Consider the following 18,330-nt stretch of genomic DNA (forward strand, 5'->3'; position numbering starts at 1 on the left):
TTGATCTTTGTGCCTCAGAACTCTGCATTAATTTGATCCATTTGTTTGCTTTCCTAGATGGCCAGCCATGGTATTCTCAGAACTCTTTCTTGGCTAGTCATAATATTCTTGCAAGTTTAAACTACTTTGTTCTATGATCCAATTGTTTGTATTCTTGGCTATCCAAAGTTCAAAATTGTCAATACTCTTTCTCTCTTATTTTTTCAGCTTTCACTTCCATGTCATAAAAAGTCCACTTCCCAGTCAATTCTTGATCATTATTTTCAGCATTGGATCAATCATTTTACCAATTATTTTTTCATCATTACTATCCCAAAAATGTAATATAAAGAATGTCAGTTTATATCAAAAATATTAGATCTTATACATTTTATTTGCTATAAAATGTCATTGGCTAGCATCAGTTTGCTATGTTAATACATTCATCTCACTAGCAGCGATTAATCAAATTGTGCTATTTACATTCAGGATATGTATGTATGTTTGTATGTATGTATGTATGTATAAAATTGTTTTATGATGATCTACCAATATGTGTTTTAAAAATAACTTAATTTGCAGTATTTGGGGAAAGTATTTCATTTTTCAATAAGTAAAGATTATTGATTTCTTCCCTAAGCCAACATGATGATAATCTTTTGCTCCATTCTTTCCCAAACTCATCTTGGATTGTTTTCCAATTTTCTTCATATATATTGTGACATATTATAGCAATGCTGATTTTCTGAATTTTTTACATCAGTGATACATAACATTTTTAAGCTAAGGAATATATTTAGTGTCTAAAGGCTTGTGAAGGCCATATTAAAAATAATGGTAGACCAAAACAAAAATTTAATGACAATTTAGTTTTAATAAAAGAAATGTATACAGTATACATGATTAATTCCCTGTGTTTAATTAGTTTCTTCTCTATCATATTAAAGCATTACAATTTTGTGATAACCTTCTGATGTACAAGGTAGACTTCACCAAACACTTTTAGAAGCTTTATACACTCATAATATAATCTTTCAGCTCAAAATAACAACAACCCTTGGCTCTCCAGCTTTCAAAGCTTTTTTTTTTCAGCATTTAACAGTTTAGTCTGTGGTAGAATCTTGGACACAACTCAGCTAATGAAGATACTTTATTGAAGACAAGAATGAAACCAATTATTGTATAAGATCTGCCTACTGCAGTATATAGGAATCAGAGCCTAGGTATGTCAATAATCCAAGGGAAAAAATGTATATACTTTCTCCTGCCATTCCAGGTTTATATATATATGTGGTAATTCTTTTCATTCGTAAAAGGCAATATAAGAGTTCTCACTAGTCTCTGGTTACATTCACTTCATACAACTTCAGGCTCTCCTGGTATAGAATAATAATATGTGCTATCTTAGATTCACATGCAAACAAGCATGTGATTAACATAGATTATAAATTCAAAAAATTCATTCATTCATTCATTTGTTGTAAAACAGTTACAGTGGGAATTGAGCATTAGCCAGGTATAATTTGAGCTGAAAAAGTACAATTTAAGATCTTCAAATATAAACAATTTATATATTTCTTTCATTCATTATGAAAAAATGTTAAGTCTACTGTCACCACCACTATCACCAAAAAAAGAATACAATAATGTTTGATGATTAGTTCAATCTTCATTTGAGGTATTTCCTAGTCTAAAAGCGCATCATCTGAGTGAGGTTGGGATGATGCTTTCTGGGATCCCAGTTTCTTTTCTACTTGGAAGGATATCAGATCTTTCCTAGTGATTATGCCAACAACTTTATTTTGCAAATCAACTACTGTTAAGTGACGAAGACCCAGAGACCGAAATATGATGTATGTGCGTTGCAGTGAGAAATGAGCTTGAACTGATACTGCTGATTTGTTTACATATGGATCCTGAAAGATAAAGTAAAGAACAGATTAAGAGAAAAAGATTGAAACTTAAAAAAAAAAAAAAACGACAACAACATCTCATTGGTAGTTTAAAGTGATAAAAACAATTACAACCAAAACTGGGACCAGAATTTCAGTTGCTAAACAAGGTGGTTATTAAGTAAGTCGTACACAATTGTATGATCATTTTTGGCGACAGTTGTTAAACAAATCACTGAGACTGGTTAGAAAAATCACGTGGTCATTAAGTCAATCTTGCTTCTCCAACTGACTGTTTGTCAAGATTGGGAAGACTGCAGAGGGCGATCATTTGATCCCAGGATGTTGCAACCATAGAAAATACATGCCAATTGGAAGATGGAAAAAAAAATAAGTTGTTTGATAGAGAAAGATCAATAACTACATTTATCAGTAAGTAGAAACCCTTATGGACTTTATGCTGAAACAAAAGAGAAATGATTTGTGGATTTGAGGATTGGAAAAAATAGTTTATGGAAAGAAGGTAATTATGATGTGACTTTAGATAGAGAGAGTAAAATATAAATGCATTTACAACCACAATCAAAAAAGATCAGAAGCCACTTGTTTTTCTGGAATTTTTTTTTCTTTTCTATTTCTATTTTTTCCTTAATTTATTCACCATTCTTTCTTGTTTTCTTTCTTTCTTTTCTAGTATTTGTACTGTTTTTATCTCCTTCAATAAAAATTACATTTAAAGAAATAGCACATTTTGCAGAGGGGTAGGCAGACTGGCGTGATTCTTCTTCTTTTATTTATTTATCAGCCCCCTGATTTTCATTCCTATATTACTAGAAATATGGTCAAAGAAACTGAAAAAAATTGGTGCAGAATACTAGGTCTTCGTGGTTGCATAGAAATCAAATATTGAGTTTTAAAGGATATGTTCTATTAACATTGCATCTTTTTGATAATCTGGAACATTTTAATTGCTGGCCCACATGCAATGGTTGTTTTCTTCTTTCCTTCTTTTCCCTTTGTTGGCTCATTGTATCAACATCTGTTATGTTTATATAATATGAATTAAAACTCAGGAATGCTGTTTGTACTCAGTTACTTTTGTTGAGAGTATATCGTCCCAGGATTGGCAGTGTTTATGTAAATCAGTGTAACTGACACAGCCGTCATAAACAGAAGAGAAGATATAACAAACACATTGTATGCAAAGGAAATGTGTGCTTTTAGAATTGCTTTCACTCTTACCAGATTGATGAAGAGTTGCTGATACCGAGGGTCTGTAGTATAGTAAGCCAACATAGCAGTCACCCACTGCTGATTGGGTAGTTTTTCAGTTCTGATCTGGAATATACAGTATAATTACTCGAATAATACAGTGTAATTATATAGCACATAAACACCCCAACTGTGTAGAACAATGCAAACAGGTTGGCTTTATAGCAAGAAAAATAACACTCTGGAGCACTGAAGAATGCATGCAGTTTTTTTCATTCTATGATGCAAAATCCTTGTACAAAATTCAACATTTACTTGCAATTTTTCCCTCTGAAAATCATCTTCCTATGCAACTATTTTTTAAAAAGAAACAAGTGCTTTAAAAAAAATAAGATATATTAGAAACTTTATTAAATAAGATTAATAAAATTGCAAACTCCAGAAAATCAAGATGTGCTTAAATTCTAGGAGAGAATACAAGCCAATAATTTATATATTTATATATACTTTGTTTTGCAATTGTTGTAATTTATAAGGCTTCACAAATACAGCAATATTCTGAAACAAGTTTATTATAGCAATAAATAATAAATAAAAGTAGCAAAATCACGGAATAAATCATTTCATTATTAGTGAATAAATCAATCCATTATTGATGAATAAGTGCCATTCATCAAATAGTTTAGTACACAGATGTAATATTTTTGGAGCAAGAATTTGGTAATCAAACAATCATATATTAAAGAAAGAAATAAGGAAGCTTGCTTCAAGAAGAATACCATTTTTGCAAGTTGGGGAGCTATTTATTTTTTATTAAAGTAACTATGCTAGAATACAAAATGTACTTCGTTCAGCAAAACACAGTTTTTAAGAAATAAAAAGAGAAACAGTGTGCAGAAAGGTAGGTTAACTGGTTGGTTTCTTGTTTATATTTTTCAAGCGTTGACAAGTCTTTTGAGGGCAGATGTCAGTACGGCTTTAGTAATGTTAATGCCAGTAGTAGATAATTATTGTAATTGAACTACACAGATCTATATAAATAGTCCTTAAGCTTCTTGTGAGATCAGGAACTAAATTTTTCTATGTAGAGCTTGAGGCATACTGAAGCTCTACCCTATTATTTTATTAATTAAAAATGGCTTTGATAAAACATAGCTGCAGGTTCCTATTGTAGATATATGGTTATGTGCCAAATCAGGACTTTGTAAATGTAATGTGTAATGTCTCACTGGAATAGAGTAATGAGGAAGAGAGGAAGGAAGGAAGGAAGGAAGGAAGGAAGGAAGGAAGGAAGGAAGGAAGGAAGGAAGGAAGGAAGGAAGGAAGGAAGGAAGGATGGAAGGAAGGAAGGAAGGAAAGAAGGAAAGAAGGAAGGAAGGAAGATGCAGTGTATCTTCACAGTGTATAGATCACAGTGTTCTATACTGTTTTAAAACCTAAATATTGTATTCCATAGTGAACAAGCTATCCCTAACTAAATTTTCATATGAGAGACAATTAAACAAAAAAGCAGATATTACCTTCTGATAGGGCAGAAGAGGTGGATGGGACTCAGTGTCTTCCATTTCAAAAATGGTCTCATTTTCCAGTAGCATACAGAGCTCAGGCCTAGTTTCACAGAAAGCACATTTATCACCAGATGAAAGACTATGTCCAAATCTGCTATGAGTCTGTTTTTGTTTCATTTTGTTTTTAATTGGCAAAATTTTGAATTTGTGGATTTTAGTTTTTTGAATTTAGGGTTGATGTTCTTATCATATTTGGTCATGCCAGTTATGGATTATGAAAGCCATAGTCCAAAACCCCTTGGACCCAGGATAGTTAATCTTGCAGCAGGATAATAGCAGTGACCGAGTTTTGCATTTGTACACTTTTATATTTCCCTGAAAGATGGGAAACTTAAAGATATTTTGATATTTATCTCAATATTCATTTTTAACAGACTTGCTAGTATTGACACACACACACAGACACACACATAAATATATTCTGATAATTAGTTTAATACAATACGGCATATTTAAAACATCAGAGAATAATGAAAACTATTTTCAATTTATTTCTTATACTGATAAGTATAAAGTATGAGTAGGTGATCATTCCTATTGAACAGAATAGACTGCATTAGATAAAACCTTGATCTGATCTAGATGTTCATAACATCTTTGATCTTCAGTTTATGTCTATAACACCTATGTATGTCAAAACAGATACATCTTCAATTTTCAATCTATTGATATATAAGCATACCTGATGTGATTCCAACTTAGTTTCTTCCGGATATGTTTATTGGAAAGTATTGCCAGTAATAATTAAAAACCCAACATGACACCAGTGGGGGGATGGACAATATAGGCCATCCACCAAACAATGGAGATATTTTTGTTGGAAAGTAGTCTTACAGTTTCACTAATTTAGGTCCCCATTAATGATTTAAGCTTAAGGCAATTGCTATCATAATCCAACTATGCTTGAGAAGACATCAAATCTGTTGTGATTACTGTTCTGATAATTCCACATAGCAATGGCTGGATAATTCTAGACACTACAAAAAAATGGACCTCTAGTCTTTGTTATTTGTTTTGAAATTTGTTAATTGCACTTGACTCATGGGAATAATGTTATAATTATTATACACTGATATTAATTTTACATACAGAGAGTTGAACCTTCCTCTTAAACATTAGGATTAAAATTTTGCTGGGATAAAGTATTATAAAAGTATATTTTATAATACTTTTTATTAAGCAGCAGTATTATTGTTTAAACAGCAGCTGTGCAAAACCATGTATTTCTGTGGTCTGATCCAACTTTCAATAGCAATTATATTGAATTGGCCTGAAATAAATTCCCTCACTGGGAAACATGAGTGGGTTAATGGTTATATCATGTGTTTTGCAGAAAAATAGACAAATGATCTAAGCACAAAGTGAGCAAGGTTGTATTAATTATCTTCTAGTTCACTCAGGGTTTTAATAAGTAGATCCATTAGATTAGCTAAACAAAACAGGAGCCAATAAAAATGTTATTTACTCATAAACGCAGAAAAAGTCATTACAATATTTATTCTCATGGTAATCCCATAAGATAGTTCATTGTAATGGCAGTTTTACAACTCAGCTAAACATTTAATGTTGGCATTCTTTTCATTTGGCCATGTAAGGTCTTATTAATAAGTAAGTTTCCATTTAATTAAGTTTTTTCAAGACATTGTTCAATATATTTAGATGCTTCAATATCATCTGTATTCACACAAAACAGTTGACCTGGAATCTCATTGTATTCATTCACAATGTGTAGTTGTACATGCAAAGGCATAAATTGCAAATGCATAAAGAAAGAAAGAAATCTACTGGATCAAGAACATTCATCAAAATAAGGAAAACAGCATTGTATCACTACTCAAGCTTTGTCCCTTTCAGTTAGGTCTTAATATAACTGTTCTCTTTGTCATTTGCCCTTCCCTTGCCCCTCCCTCCCCCACAGATGTCTTGGGTACATGAGCAATTTCACTTCACTTCATTACTTCACTTGTTTCAAACATGAATGATAAATAAAAAAGAAATTGATAGCTTGAAATTATAATTAAATTGAGGGTTATAATTTCATTATACCTGAGCAAGTAAATATTTTTAAAATGTAATAGTTGTTTATTATACTAATAGTGGTGTTTTTGTAGAGGTAAAATGTATGATCCATTGAGTACAATGGTAAAGAACATTGGTTTAGCACAAGAATTTGGTTAGATTCAAAATTATTCAGCATTGGTATGAAATAAACCCAGCAGGGAATCACAGAGTCAGACTTTGGAGGGAAAAATCTCTATAATGAAAAAGATATATGTACATATATTGAAAGAAAGATTTAAAATACAAGTAATGAAACTCCAAGACTACTACACTTGCCACATTTAAGAGAAAAATGAGTGTCCATTATTTGACTTAGACTCATTGAAGTCATCCTTCAGAAATATAACAAGCTTATTCTTTGATGTTACATATATTCTTCCTATCACATCTTCGGGTTTTTAAAACAACATCCTGCGCATGTTTCACTAAACTTTGGTGTTAACACGAAGTTCTAGAGATCAGATAACGAACTGGCAATTGTTCCTCTGTTCTTTATTTATTTAGAAAGAAAGAAATCTCTTTAGAAAAAAGTATATTTTACAAAATAGCCTGGCAAAGTGTTTAGCATTTCCATTTCATGGTATAGCCTTTACAAAACAAACATCCTGTACCCAATTAGGACAGCACACTACTACTTCCAACTCTTGCATTAGATACTAATGTTCCCATTGCTTATGCTAAAATCTATAAGCTTGGGAAATGTTTTTTGCACCAACCCTTGTGAAAAAAAGTCCATTTATCTGTTAGACATTACAATTGGACAGAAAATTTAAGAAATTGTTTCAAACTAACTACAAAATGTATACAAAATAAGAGTCTTTCTGCACAACAAACTTTATGGCACAATAAAGTTTGTATGTCTAATAAAAATGTCCAATTCACACCAATTTACTGGTCACTCAGATGCTAACAATAATATCCGGTAGATAGTCCAATGATATTCCCTCATTTCTTTTCAAATTCAATCTTTTCAAGTGCAATCTTTCTTCATCATTCATTCTGTCATTCAAATATATGGCAGTTTCACAATGCTTTCCTTTTCTAGAAGGGAATTCCCAGGATTTCATTTGCCCATATTTTCATTCAGTTATATCGCACTCTCCCTGCCTTCCCCAACTAGTTTTCAAATATCTCAACTTGTATTTATAGGAGATAAACAGGTGGATTGTAAAAACAGAAGAAAGAAGCAGACTGCTAGCTAGTTAGTCTACTTTTTTTCAGGCAAGGAAGGATGTTGTAGTGTTAGCTTCCAATCTCACACATACTCAGCAGAAACAGCATAAGAATCTGGAAACCGACAGGTAGATCACATTTTCAACTCCATAAATGAGGCATAGCCAATCAGATGCCCTCCAAATATTTTATGATTCAGTCTCAGACTTCAATCCCAACTATCATAGCCAATTACAGACATAATGATCCAAAACATCTGAAAGTTATTAATTACCAATAAGAATAACAAATCCTTAAAAGTCATCTCATAGTTATTAGTTGCACTTCATATTATATTTTCATTCTATTCTCCAAATAAAATCTTGGTGACCTGTTGCCCACACTCAAGTACACCCAAGATTTTATCCTTTCCATAGCTCTCAGTAGCTATTAAAAACCAGACATCAATTTGACTGATTGACTGGTTGATATTTTGTATTGATTGATTTTATTTGTACAGCTACTCTCTTCACATACAATTCTGAGAGGTCATGCAAATTGAATAAAGTAATTGTGTAGGTGATAAAAATATATAAAAATAACAGCAGTAACAATGATTCCATATGTTTAGAAGCAAAACTGCAGCTGAGAAATGTATCTAAATTTAATGATGATATTCACCTGAAGGCAGGGCAAGAAGCAATGGATGAAAAATAATTGCGAATCAACTTAGAATTAAGGAGAAATATCCTGACAGAGCAATTAATCAGTAGAATGACTTGCCTCCAGAAGTTGTGGGTGCTCCTACACTGAAGGTTTTGAAGAAGAGATTGTACTACAATTTGTCTGAAATGGTATAGGGTTTCCTGCTTGAGCAGGGGGTTTGACTAGAAGACCTCCAAGATCCCTTCTAACTCTGTTATTCTGTTATACTGTTATTCCTTATTTACTTTTTAATTCTTATTTTACCTGGATGGACATAATATAAAGAAAGGATTGCAGAGGAAATGCATGTAAACATTTTTTTAAAAAAAGTTTTTAAATTGTCCAATTAACATTCAGTTTCAGACAATTCTACCATGTACTTACTGTAAGCTATAAGACAAGTATAGGATCAATATTTCTATGCATGCAATTTTTTTTCACACCCCTGACAGCAAACTACTCTTGCCTCAAAAATATACAGATTGCAATTCAGCTACATCTGTTTTTAATTCACCTTTCAGAATTTTAATCACATTCTACATAATTTTACCTTTTTCTGAAAAATGTGCATCTGCATAGCTGCTCATGTAAAAAGTGAACTTTTAATGCTTAAAATATTTTTTTAAAAATACCCTTACAATCTTATATAAAATCTTTACTCAAGCACTTTTCTCAATTAGTAGTTAAAAAAAATCCTACATAAAATAAAATTTGTGCATGGGTACCTGTGTGTGTGTTTGCATTTCTCAGATTATTTCCATTTAGAATACTACCTATCTGTTCAGAACTAGGAAAAATAATTACTTTTTAACTTAATCAGTTTTATAGGCAGATGTTCAAATGCATATCAACAAATGTAGAAATCCAGACTGTAGTATAAGACTGAGAATCGTTGATCGTAGGTCAAGAATGTTACTGCTGTTATTTTACAAAGTGCTTAGTAATGTATGCATCATATATGCTTTCTAGTAGCGATTAGCATTGTTTCGTCATATCATACTTACAAAAAAGACATGTTTTTATATCACCAATCTAATTTTTCTCCCTCTTCCTTCCGTCCCCATTCTCCTGAAAAACTATAAATAATGCAATGCCTCAGACTGTTCCTTGTTTTCAAAAATATTTTTCTACCTTTGCTTGGCATTAATTTCTATTAATCTGGTTTAATTTCTAGGCATGGCAAAGACATGACATTTCTTGATGGAACAGTTTTCTAAATGAAGGAGTCAGCAATGCTACACTTACAATCTTATCACAACTACTGCACCATTGCTTTCTGAAGCAGGGCATTTGAAAAATATTACAGATTGTTTTTTATTATGTGAAAATATATACAGTTTAAGTCTTATTATAGGTTTATGACCAAAACCTATTCATGATTTGCCTATGGTGTTGTTGCAATTAAATTATTTGTAGAAATAACAATAAATCTGAATCTTTTCACCAGTACTTCTGTACTCAGCAACTGAAACAATTCAGAGAAGAATTAGAGAAAGTTGTGAGATTGCATTCAACAAATGAAAAAATCATGCATAATTATTTATTTGGTTTTGGTTCGTTCATCTGTTTTTCTTTAGAAGAGTTATTATGCAGAAAGCAGTTGGATCAGTTTAATGCACTATCACAATGCCATCAATATTTATAGGATCTTCATTATTTATATAAGAGGTTCAGAATAGTCAGAAATCTTTCTCTTATTAACATTAGTTAATTGTGAAATTACTGTACTACTTGAGTTACTAAAATGAAAATCTCTCTTTGTCTTAGAACATTATGAAGATCAATAGCTGTTTTTGAAGAAAGAAGTCTTTATGGGACTATCCAACACTAGATGTTGTAACAAGCATTGTGACCTACATTTCAACTCTATTTTTTTCTCAGAACATATTCAAAGCATACCTTTATGCTTCTGAAACAAATTGGCCCCCATATCATTTTAGCCTAGTAAATTTTTTATTCTCTTTGTCAATGAAAAAAAAACATTAAAAATTACCCAGTAAATATATAGACATAAATAAGTTATTTCTGTCTCAAAGGATAATGCAGATTTAAGTTTTCAACTTTGTCATATTTTCTAAACTATAATGTCTTCAATTTACTTTCAAATATGCAACACTGCACTTTATTGGAGGGAAAGCATGTTTTAGCTAAACAATGTAGTTTGGTTTTAGTATTCCCATGGATCATTGTGAAAATGTTTCTCTCAGCAATAGTGTCATTATTGTTACTAAATGCAGCTGCTCAGTCATCACTAATACAGATGTTGTTTTTTTTTTACCGATTTGTCTACTGAAGAATTACTTCAGGACTATGGCTACGATCAGGTAACCTTTTAAACCATCAAATTCTCTCTCTCATATGTCTTGTCCTGATCTCGTACCTCTTTCCTAATTTTAATATTCTGTTGCAACTGAGCCAACAGAGTACATATGGGTAGAATGACTCCTCCAAACGAGGAAAGCAAACTGTGATCAAACAAAGTTTTGCTATCTTGGTACTACATAGAAGATGTTGATGTAGTTATGACTTTAATGTTAAGCATTAGCATCAGTTCAGGTAAAAGTTCATTCTAGGTTCATATTAAATATTGTTTATATAGCTTCAAGAAACTTCACAGTCTTTTTCCTCATTGTTCATGTTTTTTATTGCAGAGAACCTTTTCCTGCTTGGAAAAAGGTTCTACCTCCTCTGGATAGAGCACTTAATTTTTTCTTTGGGGTTTGAGAGACAGGTGAGAGAAAGAAGAAAGCTCAATAAATCTAAAAGATCCTAACAGAAATATATTATCTTTCTGAAATGACTTTAGCAGATTTAGGAAGTTCTAGTATGACTGCATTTTCCTTACCCAGGGATCTGCTTGTACCTGTGCTCTTGGGGTATATTTGCCCAAGATAAAATAATTAGCCAAACATGTTGTTTAAACAGTGTTTCTCAGCACAAAGAAACAATTTACTCTAAAAACTCTAAAAACAATAAAGTGGGAAATTTGGATAATTCCTTAGGCAATAGTAAGTTCTTTTTCAGCATCTGCTTATTTCCCTGCTCTTTCCACAACTAAAATATAATTTGTTTTGGAATTAAATGAGGTCTTAATAATTAGGTCAAGGATAGGTAAGAAACTTTAAATATGCATAACAAAGCCAATTTTAAAAACCTTGCAACAGGTCTTCTTTGCATGTGTGGATAGACAACAGAATTGTGGTAGTAAAGTTTACTGCAATATTTATAAGCAATTACATGAAAGATAGAATAGATCACCATGCTCATACTATCATACTTGCATGAGGACCCCAATTCACATGATCAGGATTTTCAGCTTCATCTTTATTGATGCCATTATGCAATTTTGAGGTACCTATCTGCACTTGTTCTTGGTGACCTTTGTTTTCCAATCTATGCTTTTGCTTGGCACAATAAAAAAGGAAAAATCTCACCATCTATGTGAGTACACTGAGTAAAAATACATGGTGAGTGTAAGCAACATTGCAGTAGCAGCCACAATTGATGTACATTTAACTGATGTTCACCTGTAAGATAGTTATGCAGTGCTTCACTTTCAAAGGGTCTGAAGGCATGTATATGTAGCATCTATGTACAACTTATTAATCACACATGTCATTTCTTAGGTCTGTGCTATAGCAACAGAGAGCAATCAGGATTGGTTGCAGCTACTTTAGAGAGTTCCAAATAGATGCTACATCCCTGTTCTTGTGTGCTCTAGATCATCTTTTTTCCCGTGAATCTGAAGTGCTATACAGTCTTGCTATATAAATATAGTTGCATAGTAATAAGACTGTCTCTATTCAATAGAAAACTAGTTACCACCATATTCCTGATCATGTAGCTTGTGACCTGAATGTGCTAGAAAGTCATTTTTCAGAAATATTTTAATATGATTATCTATCTATTCTAAGCAACAAATTGGAGTTGATGGCCTAAATGGCCCCTTCCACTCTGTGAATCTATAATTATAATTTTGGACCATATTTACTGTATAGGAATAATGTCTCTCTGATTTGTACAGGAAAAGAAACCAAACTGCCTGTATCAAGCATTGCTTGTGATTACTGATCCATAATTTTCACATTTCCCTTTTTCATTATATAAAATATTGGCAGTTGAATACACATACTGATTTCACCTTGCAACCTTCTATTTAATTTCTATTTTTCACTGAAATATATTTGCTTTTATTTTCTTTAACATGCACACTTACAGGGTATTTTATGCCACTTCCATATCTGCCTTATAATTCCTAAAATAGCCACTGAATAAACAATGTAAACAGATGGAACTTCAGTCAGACTTTCCTTGTTCCTGTTGTTTGATCCTGAAATAAACCAGTAAATCATTACAGCAAATAGTTCTAACTTCATTAAAATAAACATGGTGGTCTCCAACTGATGAAACAACTAAAGATAAAGAAGAAACATCTTTTTTTGTCTGCAACAGTTACATACAAGAATATTGTCTATCACTTTGACCATTGAAAATGATCGGAAAATTGTGGTAATTCATTGTATTTTTCTGAGCCTGTGTTTGGGAGGATCCAGTAGTTTCTATATCCTCTTCAGATCTCCCATAAATGCATTACAGGCATTTTCAATTAAATTATTGTCAATATGTGAAGTTTAAATCATTTTTAACAAATAAACTAGGCTGTATCTTGGTAAAACTACCAACAGCATTGCCTGGTGAGTCATACATTATTTCATTGTTCAGCTGGACATTTAAAATATGGCAACTTTTGTTCATAAGCAGCCATCATTCATTCCATAAATTGCTACTGAACAGACTTGAGTAACAAAAATCCATCCAAATGTCCTAGAAAGGTACAAGGCCCAAGCGAGACATTACACAGAAAAATGAAAAAATAGCAGCTTTACGATATTAAAATACAATTTGTAATTTCCACTTCCTCTATCTATAGCCTTAGAACACGGATGTCAAACTCGCCACGTTACGTGACATGTCACGATGTATCGTGACTTTTTTTGCTGGGGTGGGCGCAGCCTCCGTATGATACAACCGGCCCGCAGGCCAGCAGTTTGACACCCCTGCCTTAGAACATTACCATTACTATCTTGATTGCTGAAATCTGATACTGTAACTTCATTTTTGCCATTTTCATTTGGGGAACATGCAGTATATTATTTTAGTATATTTGTGGAACAGAAGTATATTATAAACCCTAAAATGATCAGATCACAATTAATGAACTATGATCATCCCAGAACTTTTCCCCAAACCAAACTATGTGCACTGATTCAATGTAGCTACCCATTTGCTATCTGTCATTGAAAATGTTAAACATGTGTCCCTCAGCCACCAAAACGCTCCCTATTCTTCTTCTATAGTAGGATTCATAGGTTGTAATTGAAATGTTCAGGTGGCAACTCACATTGTGACATACAATGATATCACCAGGAAAGCACAGCTTTGTTTTTTTTAATGACCCCAGCAACCACACCCATCTGTAACCAAAATATGGCTGCTTGTTTCTCAATAGTACAAGATCATATTGCTGGAAAAGTACAAATAGGTTATTGGCAGCCTATAAATAACCTCTAGATCATAGATTAACCATCCCTGTTCCATAGCTTGAAGAGGCCAACATCTGAAACCAAGACTGTTTTGAGACTGTATACAAATATATGTTCATTAAGATGCATAGCACAAGGCTTCATAAACTCTCACATTCCTCATCCTTTGTTCCTATCTTTTCTTTCCTTTCTGACAATCCACTGCAGATTCTTTGATATTTAATATTTGCTAACTAACGAGATATTATTTTCCTTATATAAAAGGCTTGATCATTTGAAACAAAGAGAGAAAAAGGGTTTCTTGATTCCTTCCATTTCTGCAGTGTGTCTTCTCAAAATTGTTCTCAGCACTTTCACAAATGGATAGAAAATATGGGATCCTACTATCTTTTCTCCTATGACTTTGGGGAGGAGTTAAAGAATATCCCTTCCTCCCCATTTATCCATTCAAATTAAGGAACTCTTACACCCTTTTTCAGTTAAGGCCCCTGGGCAAAATAAATATGTCTTTATTCTTCTGAAAACTAATTTTAAATTTTTAGAAAGAGGGCCATGCAAGAAGGCTAGATAGCAAGCATTTTAAAAAGAGTAGTCTGATTTAAGCACACTGGAAAACCATAGATCAGTAGGAGGGGATATTAGGCATGCTGGAGAATACAGAGAAGTGAAGCTATTCACACATGAATTGTGAACATAACCAGTCCAAGAATGGTGGTTTTCTTTTTTAAAAAATCTGAAAACTGTAACTTGATACTATATGAAAAATCCTGCTGCTCTCTCCCAGAAAATTACATGTTCTATAGAACTTATATCAGTTTAGATAGCTTTAGGTCTCTACTTTTTAATCCTTTACTATTTCACATGTGAGATGTACAGTACCTTTAGCTTTTTATTCCAGTTGTTTTAAAATATATTTTATAGGGTGTATATAATATAAAATCCAAATATCTGAACTCTACCACTTTCTAGCCTTATAGAATTCAGAACACTATAGACAATTTAACAGGAAAACAATGAGACAATCATTTTGGCTCAATTATTTATTAGCATCAGTTCTTGTTTTATTGCAGCAGACAGCTGGGAAATAAATGAGTGGGTTAAGCTTATTTAATGTAACAAATTCAACCTGGTGCAGACTCTATAGTTTACGAACTATTAGAAGTGTAGCTCTGTGATTTTTCAGACACTTCTTAATAACATTTAATGAATGCAACAATAAGACAAAAGTCAAAGCATTTTAAGAATGTCAGCTGGCCTCTTCAGACACTGGGTTGGATCCAAACTAGGTTTGCTGAACTAGTTTCATTCATATCAATAGGCTAAGTTAACTGTGATTTAAGTCTAACAATTTTAATGGAAATTAAGTTCACATCAACCCATGTCTATGTAGAAGTAATAATGTGATTTTATAAAATATGAATATATAAAATTTGGCATACAGTACAAAGAGTAACCCCTTTATGGATTACTGCCTTGTCGTGGCAAAGGGGCTTGTGTAACTCAATGAAGCTATAAGCTATGCCGTGCAGGGCCACCCAAGACGGACAGGTCACAGAAGAGAGTTCTGACAAAATGTGATCCACTGGAGAAGGAAATGGCAAACCACTCCAGTATCTTTGCCATGAAAACCCCATGGACAGTACTAAAAGGAAAAAAGATATGACGCTGGAAGATGAGCCCCTCAGGTCGGAAGGTATCCAATATGCTACTGGGGAAGAGCAGAGGGCTAGTACTAGTAGCGCCAGAAAGAGTGAAGCGACTGGGCCAAAGCCGAAAGGACGCTCAGCTGTGGATATATCTGGTGGTGGAAGGAAAGTCCGATGCTGTAAAGATTTTTTCTCCATAGGAACCTGGAATGTAAGATCCATGAATCAAGGCAAGCTAGACATAGTCAAAAAAGAGATGACAAGACTGAACATCGACATCTTAGGAATCAGCAAACTAAAATGGACAGGAATGGGTGAATTTAACTCAGATGACCATCAGGTATACTACTGTGGGCAAGGATCCCTCAGAAGAAATGGAGTAGCCTTCATAGTCAATAAAAGAATAGGAAAAGCAATACTGGGATACAATCCCCAAAATGACAGAATGATCTCAATTCGAATCCAAGGCAAACCATTCAATATCACAATAGTCCAAATCTATGCCCCAACCACTGGTGCTGAAGAGGATGAAATTGACCGGTTCTATGAAGCCCTACAGCACCTTATAGAATTAACACCAAAAAATGATGTCCTTATCATCATGGGGGATTGGAATGCTAAGGTAGGAAGCCAAAAGATAACCGGAATAACAGGCAAGTTTGGCCTTGGAGCACAAAATGAAGCAGGGCACAGGCTAATAGAATTTTGTCAAGAGAATACGATGGTCATAACAAACACTCTTTTCCAACAACCCAAGAGACGGCTCTACACATGGACATCACCAGACGGTCAACATAGAAATCAGATTGACTATGTGCTCTGCAGCCAAAGATGGAGAAGCTCTATACAGTCAGTAAAAACAAGACCAGGAGCTGACTGTGGCTCAGATCATGAGCTTCTCGTTGCAAAATTTAGGCTTAAATTGAAAAAAGTAGGGAAAAGCACTAGGCCACTCAGGTATGAACTAAATCATATTCCTGATGAATATACAGTAAAGGTGACAAATAGATTTAAGGAACTGGATCTGATAGACAGAGTGCCTGAAGAACTATGGATGGAAGTTCGCAACATTGTACAAGAGGTAGCAACTAAAACCATCCCAAAGAAAAAGAAATGCAAGAAAGCAAAATGGCTGTCTGAGGAAGCTTTGCAAATAGCTGAGGAAAGAAGGGAAGCGAAAGGCAAAGGAGAAAGAGAAAGATACACCCAATTGAATGCAGAATTCCAGAGAGTAGCTAGAAGAGATAAGAATGCCTTCTTAAATGAACAGTGCAAAGAAATAGAAGAAAACAACAGAATAGGGAGGACCAGAGATCTCTTCAAGAAAATTGGAGATATGAAGGGAACGTTTCATGCAAAGATGGGCATGATAAAGGACCAAAATGGCAGAGACCTAACAGAGGCAGAAGAGATTAAGAAGAGATGGCAAAACTACACAGAAGAACTATACAAGAATGAGCTTACGTCCCAGATAACCACAATGAGATGGTCACTGACCTCGAACCAGACATCCTAGAATGTGAAGTGAAATGGGCCTTAGAAAATCTGAGCAACAACAAAGCTAGTGGAGGTGACAGTATTCCAGCTGAGCTATTCAAAATCTTAAAAGACGATGCAGTAAAAGTGCTACACTCAATTTGCCAGCAAATTTGGAAAACTCAACAGTGGCCACAGGATTGGAAAAGGTCAGTTTACATTCCAATTCCAAAGAAAGGCAATGCCAAAGAATGTTCAAACTATCGCACCATTGCACTCATTTCACATGCTAGTAAAGTTATGCTTAAAATCCTACAAGCTAGACTCCAGCAGTATGTAGATTGAGAACTACCAGAAGTACAGGCGGGATTTCGAAGAGGCAGAGGAACTAGAGATCAAATTGCCAACATACGCTGGATCATGGAGAAAGCTAGGGAGTTCCAGAAAAACATCTACTTCTGCTTCATTGACTATGCTAAAGCCTTTGATTGTGTGGATCACAACAAATTGTGGCAAGTTCTTAAAGAGATGGGAATACCAGACCATCTTATTTGTCTCTTGAGAAACCTATATGCGGGTCAAGAAGCAACAGTGAGAACTGGACACGGAACCACTGATTGGTTCAAAATTGGAAAAGGAGTCCGGCAAGGCTGTATACTGTCACCCTGCCTATTTAACTTATATGCAGAGCACATCATGAGAAAGGCAGGGCTAGATGAATCAAAAGTTGGAATTAAGATTGCCGGGAGAAATATCAACAACCTAAGATATGCAGATGATACCACTCTAATGGCAGAAAGTGAAGAGGAACTAAAGAGCCTCTTGATGCGGGTGAAGAAGGAGAGTGCAAAAGTTGGCTTGAAACTCAACATTAAGAAAACCAAAATCATGGCATCCGGCCCTCTCAATTCCTGGCAAATAGATGGGGAAGAAATGGAGGTAGTGACAGATTTTATTTTTCTGGGCTCAAGATCACCTCAGATGGGGACTGCAGCCAAGAAATTAAAAGACGCTTGCTCTTGGGGAGGAAAGCTATGGCAAATCTAGACAGCATACTAAAAAGCAGAGACATCACCCTGCCAACAAAAGTGCGTAT

The 18,330-nt window shown here is 33.9% G+C and overlaps 1 protein-coding gene across 2 annotated transcripts in view; it reads right to left on the reverse strand.

The window, feature by feature from the left end:
• Positions 1–833: 833 nt before the first annotated feature.
• Positions 834–18,330, reverse strand: part of LOC120303772 (chloride channel protein C-like) — an 80,464-nt gene continuing 62,967 nt past the window's right edge. For both annotated transcript variants that reach the window (XM_039333542.1, XM_039333541.1), the window contains exons 14-16: positions 4,604–4,691; positions 3,114–3,209; positions 834–1,895 (exon numbers count right to left, since the gene is read on the reverse strand). In XM_039333542.1, the coding sequence (XP_039189476.1) occupies positions 1,665–1,895; positions 3,114–3,209; positions 4,604–4,691 (415 nt within the window). In that variant the 3' untranslated portion in view covers positions 834–1,664. The remainder of the gene's footprint in view (positions 1,896–3,113; positions 3,210–4,603; positions 4,692–18,330) is intronic.

This window comes from Crotalus tigris, unplaced genomic scaffold (assembly GCF_016545835.1).
Source record: "Crotalus tigris isolate CLP2741 ecotype Arizona unplaced genomic scaffold, ASM1654583v1 scf7180000024506.7606697, whole genome shotgun sequence".
Lineage (NCBI taxonomy): Eukaryota > Metazoa > Chordata > Lepidosauria > Squamata > Viperidae > Crotalus > Crotalus tigris.